A 15991-nucleotide genomic window follows, 5' to 3' on the forward strand; every position below is an offset into this window, starting at 1 on the left:
TGCTGGTATCATCTTCTGGAATCCTTTTTTGTTTGCACATTCTACAGTGGTGTTACATCTCATCTTCCTATTGAAACTGTTGTCTTGGTGGTCCCAGAGAACATAACTTACATTCCACCTGCAACCTTCCAGAAATGAATGCCAATGTTCAAAGAGAAATTTATTATCAGAGTACATATAGTCACCACGTACAACCGTGAGATTGTTTTTCTGCGGACATATTTAGCAAATCTATAGAACAGTAGCTATAAACAGGATCTGTAAACAGCAGGAACAGTAAACTGTAAACAGACTGTGCATATGCAAATTATAAATAGTAATAAATAACGAGCATGAAATAACAAGAAAAATGAGTGTAGTTACCCCTTTTGTTCAAGAGCCTGATGGCTGAGGGGTAGTGACTTCTTGAAACTGGTGGTATGAATCCTGAGGCATCTGTAATTTCTACCTGATGGCAGGAATGAGAAAAGAGCCTGGCCTGGGTGGTGAGGATCTTTGATGATGGATGCTGCTTTTCTACGGTGACGTTTCATGTAGATGTGCACAATGGCTGGGAAGGCTTTACCCATGACGTACTGGATCGAATCCATTACCTTTTGTTGGATTATCTGCTCAAAGGCATTGGTGTTCACATACCAGTCCGTAATGCAGCCAGTCAGCACACCTTCCACCACACATCAATAGAAGTTTGCCAAGGTATATAATGAAATGCCAAATCTCCGGGGACTCCTGAGATGCTGTCATGCCTTCTTCACAATTATATTTCTATGATGGGTTCAGAACAGGTCCTCTGAGATAGTAACACCCAGGAATTTAAAGCTACTGACCCTCTCCACTTCTGATTCTCCGATTATTACTGGCTCTTGGACCTCTGGTTTTCCTCTCCTCAAGTCTACTATCAGTGACAGTGAATATTTGGTTCACTTTCGTATCTCCTCAATGTATCAGTACGTAGTTGATAGATGAATCTCCCTGCCTACTCTACCTGTTGATGAGGAATATTATTATTATTATTATTATTATCAAAATGCACCATCACATATTTATCTCTATTGAAACAGATTTGATCATGAAATGCTACTTTACAAGGAATCTTGTATTTTGTCTCAAATTCCCCTCTGTGAATTACTTCTCCCAAAAGAAATATAAGTGGGTTAGAAATTATTCCTCCTTCTGCTACTTATGCCTGCAAACAGTGGAAATTCTACACCTGCTCATTCATCTCCTCCCTCAGCTCCATTTGGGACCCCAGACAGTCCTCCCAGGTGAGGCAACACTTCATTTGCAAGTCTATTGGGGTCATTTACTGTATCTACTGAGGTCCCAAAGTGGCCTACACTGCAATGATGAAACCCGATGTAGATTGTGGGACGCTTTATCAAGCACCTCTGCTCCACCCACAAAAAGTGGAATTTCACGGTGGCCGACCATTTTAATTCTGATCCTCATTCCTGTTCCAACATGTTAGTTCATGGCCTCCTCTTCTGCCACAATGAAATCACTCTCAGATTGAAGGAGAAACACCTCATATTCCACCTAGGTAGCCTCCAACCTGATGGCATGAACATCAATTCTTCTTCTTCTTCTTTGGTTGTCCATCGAAATCCAATGAGGACATCCACTCCTTTAACGGTGAGATCTTTGATGACTATACAGTCCTATCCTAGATCCACAAGTTCTATTGCAGGGGGGACATGTATATGTGGTAGTGGTGGTGGTGATGGCTGCATTTCTCCTGGCTCTCTTCTGCTGTCTTCTGGTTGTTCTTTCCATCTACAGAATACGAACCCCGTCCCTACACAGCTGTCGCCAAGTGTCAGCAGCAACATCCTCCAGGTCCTCAGGTCTGATCTTGCACTTCCTTAAAGCATTCTTCATCTGATCCTTATAGCGTTTCTTCGGCCCTGCAGCTGAGCATGGACCATGATGTAGCTGGCCGTATAACACTCTGCAGGGTAGCCGACATGGGGGCATCCTTATCACGTACCCCAGCCACTGCAGCAGATGCTGGGTGATCATGGCCTCAATACTTCTGCAGTTGGTCTTTACAATTATTTCAGTGTGAGGCACCCACTCACGCCAGGTAATTCCCAGGATGCGCTGAAGGCAGCTTATGTGGAAGTGCTCCAAGGACTTGATGTGACGGCTGTAGGTTACCCAAGCTTCACAGCCATAAAGGAGGATGGTGACACAGACCCCTTGGTATACAGCGACCTTTGTGGAGGGACGAAGGCTCCTGGTCTGAAAGAATCTACGCCAAAGTCTCCCAAAGGCAGCTGATGCCTGTTTAATGAGGCTCTGGATGCTGTCACTATCCTCAGAGAGAATGCTCCCCAGGTATTTGAAAGATGGCACTACTGACAGCTTTTCATCACCAACAGTGAAGGCAGGAAGGGTGGGTGGGACACTGGTACTCCATTGGCAAACCACTTCTGTCTTGGTAGTATTGACAGTCAGCCCCATCCTGCTGTACGCTCTCACTGCCACAGCAAGGACAGTCTGAAGATCCTCTGGAGCATGGGCCACAGGAGCACAGTCATCTGCATACTGCAGCTCCAGGACCCATTCTCTGTGGAGTTTGGTGGTTGCGTGGAGCCTTCTGATGTTAAAGAGGTTGCTGTCTAATCTGACATCCACTGCCACACCGTTGCTGTCTTCAGTCTCGTTGTGGAGAAGCTTGGTAGCACACAGGAGGAAGATGTTAAAGAGCATTGGCGCTAGCACACACCCCTGCCTCACCCCTGTACGTACAAGGAAGGGCTCGGACTCTTGTCCTCCCAAGGTCACCTGATCAGTCATCCCATCATGGAACTGGTGGAGAATGTTAACAAATTTATTGGGACAGCCAAACCTGAGGAGGACATCCCATAAGAGCTCTCTTTGCACAGCGTCGAATGCTTTGGAGAGGTTGACAAAGGCCATAAACAGGTCCTGATGTTGCTCCCGGCACTTTTCCTGAAGCTGCCGGGCTGTGAAGATCATGTCGATCGTGCTCCTGTTCTTCCTAAATCCACACTGCGATTCAGACAGCATTGACTCGGTGATGTTGCTGATGAGCCTCTGAAGCATCACCTTAGCCAGGACCTTTCCAGCAACAGAAAGGAGTGATATGCCCCTACTATTGCCGCAGACGGCCTTGTCACCCTTGTTCTTATAAATGACAATGATGTTTGCATTTCTCCATTGCTGTGGGATGTTCTCATCAGTCCAGGCCTTGGTGATGTACTGGTAGAGGTGTGCATACACATGTACCCTCCATTCTTCAGTAACTCAGCAGGGATATTGACAGTGCCAGGGGACTTATTGTTCTTAAGGGAATTGTCAGCTGATAGAACCTCCTGGAAGGCTGGTGGTAGACTGAGGTCGTGGATAAGAGGAAGTTCAGGCAGTTCGTCCAGGATGGTGGGGTCTGCATCAGAGTCCTGATTAAGCCGGGTGTTAAAATGCTCAGCCTACCTCAGCAGAATGGTATTCTGATTCTTCAGAAGTGTTTGACCATCTGCTGTTTTCAGGGGAGTAACACATCGATTTATTGGGCCATGGATAGTTTTGACAACTTTGTAAAAATTGTGCATGTCATTATTAAAGGCATAGAACTGGATTTAATGTTCCTTTTCAGTCCACTACTCATTTTGTATGGCCCGTATTGCCTTTTGCACTTTCCTCCGAGCTGCCTGCCAGTGCTGTTTGATGCTGGTGGACGATGGGTTGTCTAAGGTTGCCCGGTGTGCTTTGTGCATGTCCTTAAGCAAGTTGTGGATGGTATCTGAGTTATCGTCAAACCAGTCTTGGTGGTTTCTGCTCTTGCGGCTGATGGATTGGGCTGCTACCTCATAAAGCAAAGATTTAATATAGGTTCCCTGTTGTTCCATGGTATTTTCTGAACTCAAACAAGGTTCCAGCTGCCTTAGATTCTCAGCCAGGATGTGTCGAAACTCACTTCTTGCTTCTGTGTTTCTCAGGCGGTTACAATAGTAGTTTAGCCTGGGACCGTAAGATACCCAGTTTCCACGTGCGGCCCCAAGGAGGCACTGCAGGAGTATTAGTGGCGGAGAGGCTCTGTACTGGCAGGAGGAGGCTTACACACACGACTCCTCTTTTCACACTCTGTTGAGAAGGCTAGCCAGCGGCAATAGCTGTAAGCAGAGAGCACTATGCGGCATACAGCATGCAACATGCACTAACTACAAGCACTACTACACTAGACGCTTCACACACACCCTGTGAGCAAATACTCCACCCACACACAATACACTGCCACAAAGACTACCATCCAGTGGCACTGACCTCCACAATAATGAAGTGCTTTGAGAGGTTGGTTATGGACCGCATTAAGTTCCATCTTCCTGCTGCATTGGACCCTTTCCAGTTCGCTTTTCCCTCACATCATTCCACTGATGATGCCTTAGCTTCTACACTCTGTCATGTCCCTCATATGCCGCGATGTTGTTTTCTCAACTTCTGCTCGCCATTTAATATGATTATAAGAACATAAGAAATGGGAGCACAAGTAGGCCATCTGGCCCTTCGAGCCTGTTCTGCCATTCAATAAGATCATGGCTGATCTGGCCATGGAGTCATCTCCACCTATCCTCAGAACCCTTAATTCCCCTACAATGCAAAAATCTATCCAACGTTGATCACCCCTTAGACGCCGATGGGTAAAATTGCGTCTCAACTGGATCCTGGACTTGTTGACAGAAAGGCCACTGTCAGTCCGTGTTGACAGAAACATCTCTAGCTCCATCACACTGAGCACTGGCACTCCTCGCGGCTGAATACTCAGCACACTATTGTTCACTCTATTCTCACGACTGTACTGCTAGGTCCATTTCAAACTGAATCATCTAGTTTGCTGATGACACAACAGAGGCTGGCCTCCTCAACAATGAAAATGAGACAGTGTACAGGGAGGAGGAAGAGGAACTGGTAAAACGGTGTGAGCACAACAACTTGAGTCCCAGTGTGGTCAAGACCAAAGAGATGAATATGGACTTTGGGAAGGTGTAGACTGACTACTCCTCACTGCACAGACACAGCTCCTCTGGAGCAAGATTTAGGAGCACCAGGTTTCTGGGAGTGCACATAACAGAAGTTTTCAAGAAAGCACAACAACGTGCTCTCCACTTCCTGAAGAGCTTGAGGCAAGTGAGGCTCCCCAACCCTCTATTCTAGCCAATCTTTACAGGAGCATCATCGAGAGTGTCCTGAGCAGCTATATAATCATCTGGTATGGAAATTGCAAGGCATCTGACCTTAAGTCCATACAAAGAATTGGGAGGACTGCTGAGAGGATTATCAGAGTCTCTTGTCCTGCCATCAGAGATATTTATCAGGAGCACCACGTATACAGTGCCCTTAGCATTGCCATTGATCCCTCCCATCCATCCAACAATCTCTTTGACACCCTATCATCAGGCAGGAGGTACCATAGCATTAGGACTCAAACCATTAGATGGGAAACAGCTTCTTCCCTTAGGCTGTAAGGCTACTGAACTCCCTGCCACCACCCAGGTATCATCACGTATGAAGTGCCAGCAGAGTTGTACAATTTACTTTTTAACTTGTGTCACAAATGTGCCTTATTATTTGTTAATTTATTTGTGGTTATATTACCTTATGTGTTGTGTGTGAGTTACATGTACTGTGTTGTGCATTTTGGTCTAGAGGAACATTGTTTCATTTGGCAGTATACATGTGTATGGTTGAATGACAATAAGTTGAACTTGAACTTGATTTCTCCAACTTCCAGTAATTTTTCCTCTTCTTCTTCTCTCATCAATTCTACACTCTGGCCTCTTATCGTTTCTCACCTCTTCCTCAAGTCACTCCTCCTTTCTTTTCTCCCATGGTTCCTACTTCTCTCCTGTTGGGTTCCTTCTTCTTTTCCACCTATCACCTCCCAGCTTCTTTCTTCATCTCCTCTCCTCCACCTAGCCTGGTTTACCTATCACCTTATAGCTTCTCCTCGTCCCCTCCTTCCACCTTCTTATTCTGGCAACTTCCCCCTTCCTTTCCAATTGTGATGGAAGGTCTCAGCCCAAATTGTTGACTGTTGATTCACTTCCATAGATGCTGCCTGACCTGCTGAGTTCCTCCGGCATTTTGTGTGGATTGCTTTGATGCTCTAACATTTGCAGAATCCCTTGTGTTTAGAAATTATGCATCTGATTCCTGACTCCATTCATGGGTATTGAATGAGCTGATCTCCTTTAACCTGTTCTCAGGGTAAGAATTAAAATAGAGTGCAGGAAATGCTCAGCATATTGGCCAACATCTATGGAGTAAGATGACCAATAATGAGGTGGTTAGAGGTAATGGGCTTCAGCTGTGATTGGGGGTTTAAGGGTGGTCCATCAGGAACATAGAGACACAGGGACTGTAGCTTGTACTCCCTGACAAACAGCTGTGTGTGAGAACTGTGACCATCCCATAATTACAGCATACTAATATGGCTACTTTTCATCTAATATGAATTTGTCCAATGCTTCTCCTCCATGAGATGCTTACGAACAGTTATGATCATTTCTCTCCCACCCTAATTCTTTAAGGACAACCTTCAGCACTCTTGCCCACTGAACCTTGTTTACGAAGGAGGTGCCTTTGCCAAGGTTCTCCAGTGACCCTCCACTCATGCACACACATAAAAATCACTATATAGATATCAACTTCCGCCATTCAATTATGAGGGGAAATAACATGATCATGGAGGTGGGAAAAGGCTACTCGATTAACTGCACCCTGCAAAACCCTCCAGAAGGGCAATCTCACAGATCCAACCTCTCTATCTCCACGTGTTGTTCATGACTTCCTTTATCAAAAATCTGCCAAGCTAACTTTTAAAAACGGCTAACTATCCTATTTCCATCATTCCTTCTCAAAGAAACATCAAGGACTGAGAGAGGTCATTGGCCCATCAGAACAATGTAACTCCGATATCTGTGGTTTTTCTCCATACTTTTCATTTTCACATGAAATCTCACTTCCTCTTGAAAGTTGTCAGTGAATCTGTTCCCATTCAGATTCCACATTCCCACCACTCAGATTGCTCACTCCCTACAGTTTTGCTTGAGATTTCAAGCAGCTGCTGCCATTTATATTGCCAAGGAGCACTAAAAACAAGTGTTTAGTACCAAGCCATTTAAATTGAAACTAAGCTGGATGATAAGAGGAGGCGTTTGTAGTTTCTGAAAGGATGGAGAGAAGTGAGAACCCAATTTCGGGTTAAAGGAATAAAGATTAGTGTTTGCTGCCGACAGGACAAGACATGTCTCACCCACAGTTGCTTGTGATAGCATTTGAACCCATCTGATATGAGGGAATTGTGCACAGGAACAGGTTTTGCCATAGGGAAGTGTGGGCCATATCTCAGATAGCTAGAATTATAACTAAGAGCCCATTTGATACCATCAGAAATTTTAGCTGGCACAGGTCTTCCTGGAGGGAACTGTGGGGAGAAGCCCAAATTTTATTTCTAGGATCTCAGACTTGGAAGAGAATTACTACCTTAGAGGATTCCATGTAGGTGGCTGAAGTGTCACCAGAGACAATTGTGGGTAGGAGGTGGGCTGTCCTTGGGCAACGTGAGGCAGGATTTCAATTACTGTCACAGAGAAGAGCAGCGGTACTAGAGGAAATTAGGACTGCCATCCCTAGATTATTCTTATTTGTTATTTAGAGATGCAGCATGGCAACAGGCCTTTCTGCCCGATGAGCCCCATGCTGCCCAAATACTAACACATATATCTTTGGAACATAGAAGGAAATCAGAGAACCCTGAAGAAATCCACACAGTCACTGTGACAATGTACAAAATCTTTACAAAGAGCAACGGGAATTGAATCCCAGGACGCTGGTACTATAATAGTAATATGCTAACCATTACACTACTGTGCCACCCCTTTTTGAAATGTAAATATTGCATTCCACAGTTTAATTACTTATATTATTTTAATTTCTTATTTACTTCTGGAGATTCCTCTGCCTTCAACAATCTTAGCCTCTGTCTAGTCAAACGTTTGGCTATTTACCCCATGTACAATATTTTAAGAACCTAATGATAGCAATGTTAAAATATGTAGTTATTTATGTCTTCACATTTTCTAGTTGGCTCACAATGTCCAAGAAGTTCCTCCTTCACTGACGCTTGGTCCTAATGTCACTATATTAAGTTCAATCAGTTGTGTACCTGCTTTGAGGTTTTAGTTTGATGTGTTGAAGAAGCATTATACAGTAAATACACATTATTTTTTTTATCTTGCTGATTGAGGAGATATGTGACAACAAATTTTGACCAATGTGAACATAAATACACAGCCAATTGATTTTCCTTCCTGATTTACCCACGTGTGCTCCAGCTCCATTGATACAATCACCAAACAAAAATCTGTCTAAATCTACCTTGAAAATGATGACTCGCAGAAATTCAGCCTTTGGGAACAGAGAGTTGAGGATTCCACTGTTATTTTTATGCGAATGTAATGCTGCTAGATATTGCTCCTAAATGGTTTAGCTTCAGACCTAAGATTATGGTACACACATTTGGCATTTTAACTTTTGGATATTTAACTTTTCAAAGTTACAGAGAAATGTGGCATAGGATTGGGAATTGTCAGATTAAATTATTCTTTCAGAGCAGCCAGTATGATTATGATGGGCTGAATGGCTTCCTTCTGTGCAGTGCAGTTTCAATCTACTTGATAATGTAACTTAAAATAGTGGTGAAGTATTGAGATGCTGCTTTGTTGGTATGTGGTGCTTCTCTCAAAAGTTCTCCCAGGTGTTTAAACTAGGGATGTTTTACAATGGGTACAATAAACACACTTTAAACCAAAGGCTTCCTTCATCGTTTTCATGTAAGGAGTACTGGAGAGCTCCTCCATGCTCCACTTGGACGCTGCATGAGATGTTAACTTAAAGTTCTGTCCAATAACTCAGGTGGATGCAATAGATCTCACCACACTATAGTGAAGAGTAGAGTAGTTCTCCCTGGTGTTTCATTCAGATTTTTAAAACAATGATTTGGTTATTATCACATTACAGTTTGTGGAAGCTTGCTGTGCGTAAATTGGCATCACTTTCTGGAAATAATGACACTTCAAAAGGGACTCATAGCCACTGAGTTATACACCATCGAGACACTTCCTTCGACTCACAAAGTTTGCATCTACCATCACCCACATTTGTACTGACCCTACCCTGGTCCAATTTTTATTCTCCCCACATTCCCAACAACCCTCTTCAGATTCCACTGCCCACCGAAAAAAATTGGGGCAAGTTAACTTATTAAACCCAGTAAAGTGTGAAGAGATTCGCTTTGGAAAGTCAAATTTGAAGACAGAATATGGGGTTAATGGCAGTGTGGAGGAACAGAGGGTCCACATCCACAGATCCCCTAAAGTTACCACGCAAGTTGACAGGGTTGTTAAGAAGGCATATTGAGTGTTGACCTTCATTATTTGGGGGATTGAGTTCAAGAGCTGCAAGAAAATACTGTAGCCCAAAAACTCTGGTTACACTGCACTTGGGGTATTGTGTACAGTACTGGTCGCCTCATTATAGAAAAGATGCGGAAGCTTTAGAGTGGGTGCAGAAGCAATTTACCAGGATGTTGCCTGAATTAGAGAGTATGTCTTTGAGCAAGCCAGGGTTTTTCTCTTTGGAGCAAAGGCGGATTAGAGGTAACTTAATAGATATATACAAGATGATTAGATGCGTAGATCGAGTGGATAGCCAGAGACTTTTACTCAGGGTGGATTTGGCTAATACAAGGGGACATGATTTTGTGGTGATTAGAGGAAAGTATAGGGGAAATGACAGAGGTAGGTTTTTTTTACACAGAGAATGGTGAGTATGTGGATCGCCCTCTCACGGGTAGTGGTAGAGGGAGATAAGAAATTCTTAGATGGGCACATGGATAATAGAAAAATGGAGGACTACATCGGGGGGTAGGGACCTGAGAGAATATTGTGGGCCCAAGAACCTGTACTATGCTATTGAGTTCTACTTTGCAATGTGGGAGGAAACCCCTATGCTCATAAGGAGAACATGCAAACTCCGCATAGACAGCAACCAACGTCAGGTCACTGGAATCATGAAGCAATATTTCTACTCACTGTTTCACTCAGAGAACTTTGAATTGTACTTTACGAAAACTGATCATTGAATATGAACACATGTTTTACTTTCTGCTTAAAACCAACCTTGCAGCCTCTAGCCAATAATAGTTTGAAATGATAGAGGTCTGTTGGATTTTGAAAGGAGTTGGAAGGGTAAGTTGGCTGAAACTGCTTAAATTGTTGACATTGATGAACGTGGGAGATGAGGACATGGTCAAATGATTTAAGTACCAGTCTCTTCCCTTTAATCGTTCAGTTCTTTAACCAACCAGCACAACTTTAATCACTAAAGTTTGTGCAGAATTATGACCACTTTGATCACTTTGCACTAAAATTGACTTTTATTTCTAATTGCATACTTTCTCATAAAAATTGTAAATAATTCATGTATACGCCACATATAAATGCTACGTTATCATAGCAGTTAGTGTGATGCTATTACACTCAGAGCGTCAGAGTTCAGAGTTCAATTCCAGCATCTTCTGATAGAAAGTTTGTATGTTCTCTCCATGTGAGCATGGGTTTCCTCTGGGTGCTCTGGTTTTCTCCCATAGTCCAAAGGTGTAATGGTTAAAAGGTTAATTAGTCATTGTAAATTGTCCTGTGGTTAGGCAAGGGTTAAAATCTGTGGGCGGTTTGGCTCAATGTCTCTAAATAAAAAAATAAAACAGTTTATGGTCTAGAGAGCACTGCTTATCTGATGCTGTGTGCCTGTGTTGCTAATGCAAGGGAATTTCTCATTGCAAGCCTGCACACATGTATTTCTGCAGATGACATTAAACTTGACTGTGACTTTGGTGGAATGCTTTCCACTGATCCCATGCTCCTTTAGTTACCTTTAACCTGAATTTCTTGCATTTTTGATGGCTGAGAGCATTAGAGGAACTGAAGGTAGGGTGGGCAGGTTAAAGGCTGTTTGACTTCCTTCTGTTCCTGCTGAAGGGTGTATCGTTCCTGAAACTGACTGGGTTTTGATTCCCCCCTCTCTGCAGGACTTTTGCGAGCAGGAAGAAGCACACTTACTGGCCCTACTCCATCAACTGCACAGGCACCGAGGTTCACCTCTCCAACTGTGGCTTGGGCCCTCCCGCAGTGGACAGGAACCACACGTGCAAGAGCGGGATGCCCGTGGTGGTGAGCTGCGTCGCAGGGCGGCCCTTCGCAACCATCACCTCCACTCGAATCCGGAAAGCCTTCCCGCTCAAGGTGATGTGATTTGCGGAGCTGTCCTGCTTGGGAGGGTGGTGGGTAATGGTCCCCAAGGTGGCTTCATGAAATTGAATGGTTCGAGTCGCTGAATGGTCTCATCCTGTTCCTAAACCGTGTTAGTCCAGGAGCTCAAGGAACACAGAAAGTCACTGAAGACACTGAACTCATCCAGAAGTTCAGGTGGGTCAAGTAAAGGAGGTCAGAAGGCTGACAGTAGGCTAGAGGCTCACTGGGTTTGGACTGCAGTTCCACGTGGTCCTTTGATCTGGTCATACGCCGAACTCTGATTGAGTCAACTATGGATCTCTCTCGTGTATCCTGGTGGTGGCGCATGTGTGTGTGCGTGTGAATGTGCACCTGTAGTTGAGTGAGCATTTGCGCCATGTATGGGTGTGTATGTATTTGTGTGTGAACACCTGCGTTACAACTGTGAGTGTGTGCATGCACACACGTGTATGGGGTGCGTGTGCACGATGCAGTGCCTGTGTCTGCCTGAATGCCGGCAGGGTGAATGTTTCTGCAGGAGTTTGGAGTCGGTTTGCTCAGGTAGTTTGCCCTGCCCTGCCCCAAACGGCTGGTAATTTTTAGAATGCATGCACAGTTCAATTAAGTACTGCAGCTGAGGCATACACAGCAAGATCCCACAATGAGCGAAAGGGTAAAACATAGAATGATATGTTTATTGAACAGCCCACAAAGCTGTGCTGAGCCAATTATATTAGTAATTAATTGGCCAACAAAGTCCATCCCTTCTGCCTACACCATGTCCATATCCTTCCATTTCCCTCACATTCATGTGCCTACCTAAAAGTCTTTTGAAATCCCTAATATATCCGCCTCTACTGCCACCCCAGGAAGCACATACCAGGTGCCCACAACTCTCTATGTAAAAAAATCTTGTCCCTCACATCTCCTTTGAACTTTACCCCTCTCACCTTACATACATGCCCTCTGGTATTAGATATTTCAACCCTGGGGAAAAAGACGCTGTCTGTCTACTCTATCTTTGCCTCTCATGATCTTTAAAACTTCCATTAGATCTGCCCTAAATAATCAGATAACCATCTCCGATGCTTGAGGGTGGACTGCTAACTTGGAGTAAACATGTATGGGAAGATTTGAACTTAAGATGTTTGACTGAGTTGGTGTTGTCGCCCTTCAGAGGTCAAACACTGTCACAATCAAAGCTCAAGCCAGTAAGGCATGAGGCCTGCAGAAACCATGAGTGGTTTTATAACCAGAGGGTGTATACCGACGTTGCTAAGGCATATTAGGAACCTGTGGCTTGGAGTTGAATGCTCTTGTTAGTAAGAATTATTTTCGAGTAGTTTATATAAACTTAAGTTTGAAACACAAGTCAACACGCAGTGCATTCCATTTACTATATGTAATGCACATCAGAAAATAGAAGCCAGATGGATATTCTGGCTGCAAATCTTCTGCACGTATTAGTCAGTTCTGCCAGAGGTTCTCTTCTTGAGTGACCAAACCCCTGATCAATAGAGATTTATCCTGTGCTTTGATCCAAAATGTGAATTGCTCAAAGGTTTTTGAAACAGGTGGTCTCTTAACTCTCTTGGCTGGGGAGAGAGAGGGGGAGGATCCCTCTGGTGTGAAAAACCATAGGCTCGATGGTTTAGTCCCTTCTCTAAGCTCAGGAACAGTGGAGTGGGAGACTGGATGGAGAGAAGTGGATGATTCAGCCCTGGTCCCTTGTGTGCGTTGTTCAGTCCTCCTCCAATCCCTCCTTCCATTCCCTTGCCTCCAACCTGTGTGCTTTCCTGACCACCACACCAGTTACTTTAAGCACTCCATAGCACCTGGCGATTAGACCAAGCTTATGGTCACTTGTGTTATTGCAACTTGTTTCAAACATTATGTGATGTCACTGTTAAAGAGTCAGAGTATGGAAAAGGGCCCTTTTACTCATTCATGTCCATTCTAGCCAAGATGATTCAAGTCCTCCCGAAGGGTTTTGGCCCGAAACGTCGACTGTGCTCTTTTCCAAGATGCTGCCTGCCATGCTCAGCTCCTCCAGGATTTTGTGTGCGTTGCTTGGATTTCTAGCATCTGCAGATTTTCTCTTGCTCATGATTCAAGCGATTCCCATTTCCCAGTGCTTGCCCTATAGCCCTCTCAACTGTTCTCTTCCATCTACCTGCCCACATTATATTTAACTGTACTTAATGTACCTCCCCCAACCACTTCCTCTGGCGGCTGCTTCCATGTACACTCAGTGCCCACTTTATTAGGTACCTCCTGTACCTTTTAATGTGGCCACTGAGTGATTGTTCAAGGTCTTCTGCTGCTGTAGCCCATTCACTTGAAGGTTCAACATGTTGTGCATTCAGAGATGCTCTTCTACACAGCACTATTGTAACACATGGTTAGTTGAGTTACTTTTGCCTACATGTCAGCTTGAACCAATGTAGCCATTCTCCCCTGACCTCTGTCATTATCAAGGCATTTTCACTCCACAGAACTGCTGCTAACTTTTTTTGTGTTTCACACAATTCTCTGTAAACTCTAGATCATGCCATGGATGAATACCATTAAGCAAGGAGTCCATGGACCCCAGGTTGGAAACCTCTGCATACTGCTGTGCGTGAAGGTCCAAAGAGATCAGCAGTTTCTGAGATACTCAAACCACCCGGTCTGGTACCAACAATCAATCCACAGTCACTGTCACTTAGATCACACTCCTTCCCCCATTCTGATGTTTGGTCTGAACAACAACTGAACCCCCTGACCATGTCTGCAAGCTTTTATGCCTTGAGTTGCCACTACATTAGATATTTGCATTAACGAGTAGGTATACCTAATAAAGTGTACCGCCCACTGTATAAAAATATTCGGAATCTGAATCGGGTTTATCATCATTGATCTATGCCATGAAATTTGTTGTTTTGTGGCAACATTACAGAGCAATGCATTAAAAAATTAATATAAGCTGCAAAAGACATTTTCAAAATAAGCAGTGCAAAAACAGAGCAAAATAGTGAGGTCACAAACAAGAGAAACCCGGCAGATGCTGTAAGTCTGAGCAACACTCACAAGATGCTGGAGGAACTCAGGAGGCCAGGCAGCATCTATGGAAAAGAGTGCGGTCTACATTTCGAGGTGAGACCTTTTAACAAGACTGATAGTGAGCTAGTGATGTCGTGTTATGGATTCATGTTCTGTTCAGAAATCCGTTGGGAGGATGGGAAAAAGCTGTTCCTAAAACATTGAGTGTATGACTTCGGGCTCCTGTACCTCCTCCCTGATGGTAGTAATGAGAAGAAGCCATCCCCTGGCTGGTGAACTTGAGTTATCCTTTAAGTTATTAAACCTTTCATCTCTCATCTTAAAACTATGTCTTATTTTCGATAACCAAAATGAGGGAAAAAAATCTCTCACCCTCTCTATGCCCTACGTGATTTTAAAGATGATTTTATTTGGGCAGCACGGTAGCGTAGTGGTTAGCATAGTGCTTTACAGTATCTGTGATCCAAGTTCAATTCCCGCTGCTGCCTCCCCATGGATGCTTGGGTTTCCTCTGGGTGCTCCTGTTTCCTCCCACATTCCAAAGAAGTATCAGTTGGTAGGGTAATTGATCACCGTAAATTGTCCCATGATTAGACTAGGAGTAAACTGGGTGATTGCTGGGCGTTGGAGCTCAAAGGCCGGAAGGGCCTTCTTCATGCTCTATGGCAATAAAATAAATAAAATATACCTCTGTGAAATCACCCCCCCCCCCCTGAAGTGTCACTGTTGTGAAGTACCTCAGGGTGTTTATACCTTAAGAATTGAAAATTTTCAGAGTTGTACAGTATACTTAGATAATAAATAACCCTTTGAACCTTTAAAAAATTATTGTAGTTCTATATTCTCACTTGCTTTATCCCATTTTGGGTTCTGGATTTACAGTCACCATTAACTTATCTACCCCAATCTGGTCCTGAGGCCTAGGAAGCCACAGTGTGAAAGTACAAGCTTTTCATTTCATAACATGGCTAAAAGATGGAACTGTGTGGTAAATTAGAGCACCATTAAAGAACGCCAGGCCAGATGGATTGAAAAGGCTGAGTGTCAGGTCCAAGGCAAGGGTTGGGCTGGTTCTGGTCTCTGCTCAATGACGTTTACTCTGCTCTGCACTGCACTGAGGCAGAGGCTGTAGCCTGCTCCAGCTACTCTGGGCTTCATGCCTGCAGACTCACTTCCATTCCAAATGTTATTGGCTTACTTTTATTGTTTACACAATTTGCTTTTTTTCCCCTCTCTGCACGTTGGGAGTTTGTCGGTCTTTTTTGTTCATGGGTTCTTTTGGGTTTCTTAGTTTTGTGGCTGCCTGTAAGGAGACGAATCACAAGATTGTATAATGTATACATACTTTGATAATAAATGTACTTTGAACCTTTGTTGGCTGGAGGTATTGCAGAATTCTGGCACGGTGCTCGTAACCCTGCCCTCCATTGAATTTGGACTGTGTGCCTCTCTTTCCTCTCTCTCTTCCCAGAGGAGTCACGTTTAACATTAATGTTTGGTCTTCTGACATCTTCTCTGTGACTACGGGGTTGGCGAAAGTCAACCTAGTGTTAAACTTTGGGAGCATTGAATACAGAGCTGACAGTGAACAGTGTGCAGCAGAGGAGTTAATCTCCCTTGTGGGTAGCTCTCTTGGT

General features: G+C 44.0%; 1 protein-coding gene across 5 annotated transcripts in view; it reads left to right on the forward strand.

Annotated features, from left to right (window-relative positions):
* LOC132391895 (lysyl oxidase homolog 2-like) overlaps positions 1-15991 on the forward strand; it is a 185102-nt gene that overhangs the window by 103611 nt on the left and 65500 nt on the right. For all 5 annotated transcript variants that reach the window (XR_009511378.1, XM_059965647.1, XM_059965657.1 and 2 more), the window contains one exon: positions 11111-11324. Coding sequence is in view for 4 of the 5 variants with exons in the window: in XM_059965647.1 (XP_059821630.1) it covers positions 11111-11324 (214 nt within the window). In the remaining variant the exon portion in view is untranslated. The remainder of the gene's footprint in view (positions 1-11110; positions 11325-15991) is intronic.

The sequence above is a fragment of the Hypanus sabinus genome, chromosome 1 (assembly GCF_030144855.1).
Source record: "Hypanus sabinus isolate sHypSab1 chromosome 1, sHypSab1.hap1, whole genome shotgun sequence".
In the NCBI taxonomy this organism is placed as follows: domain Eukaryota; kingdom Metazoa; phylum Chordata; class Chondrichthyes; order Myliobatiformes; family Dasyatidae; genus Hypanus; species Hypanus sabinus.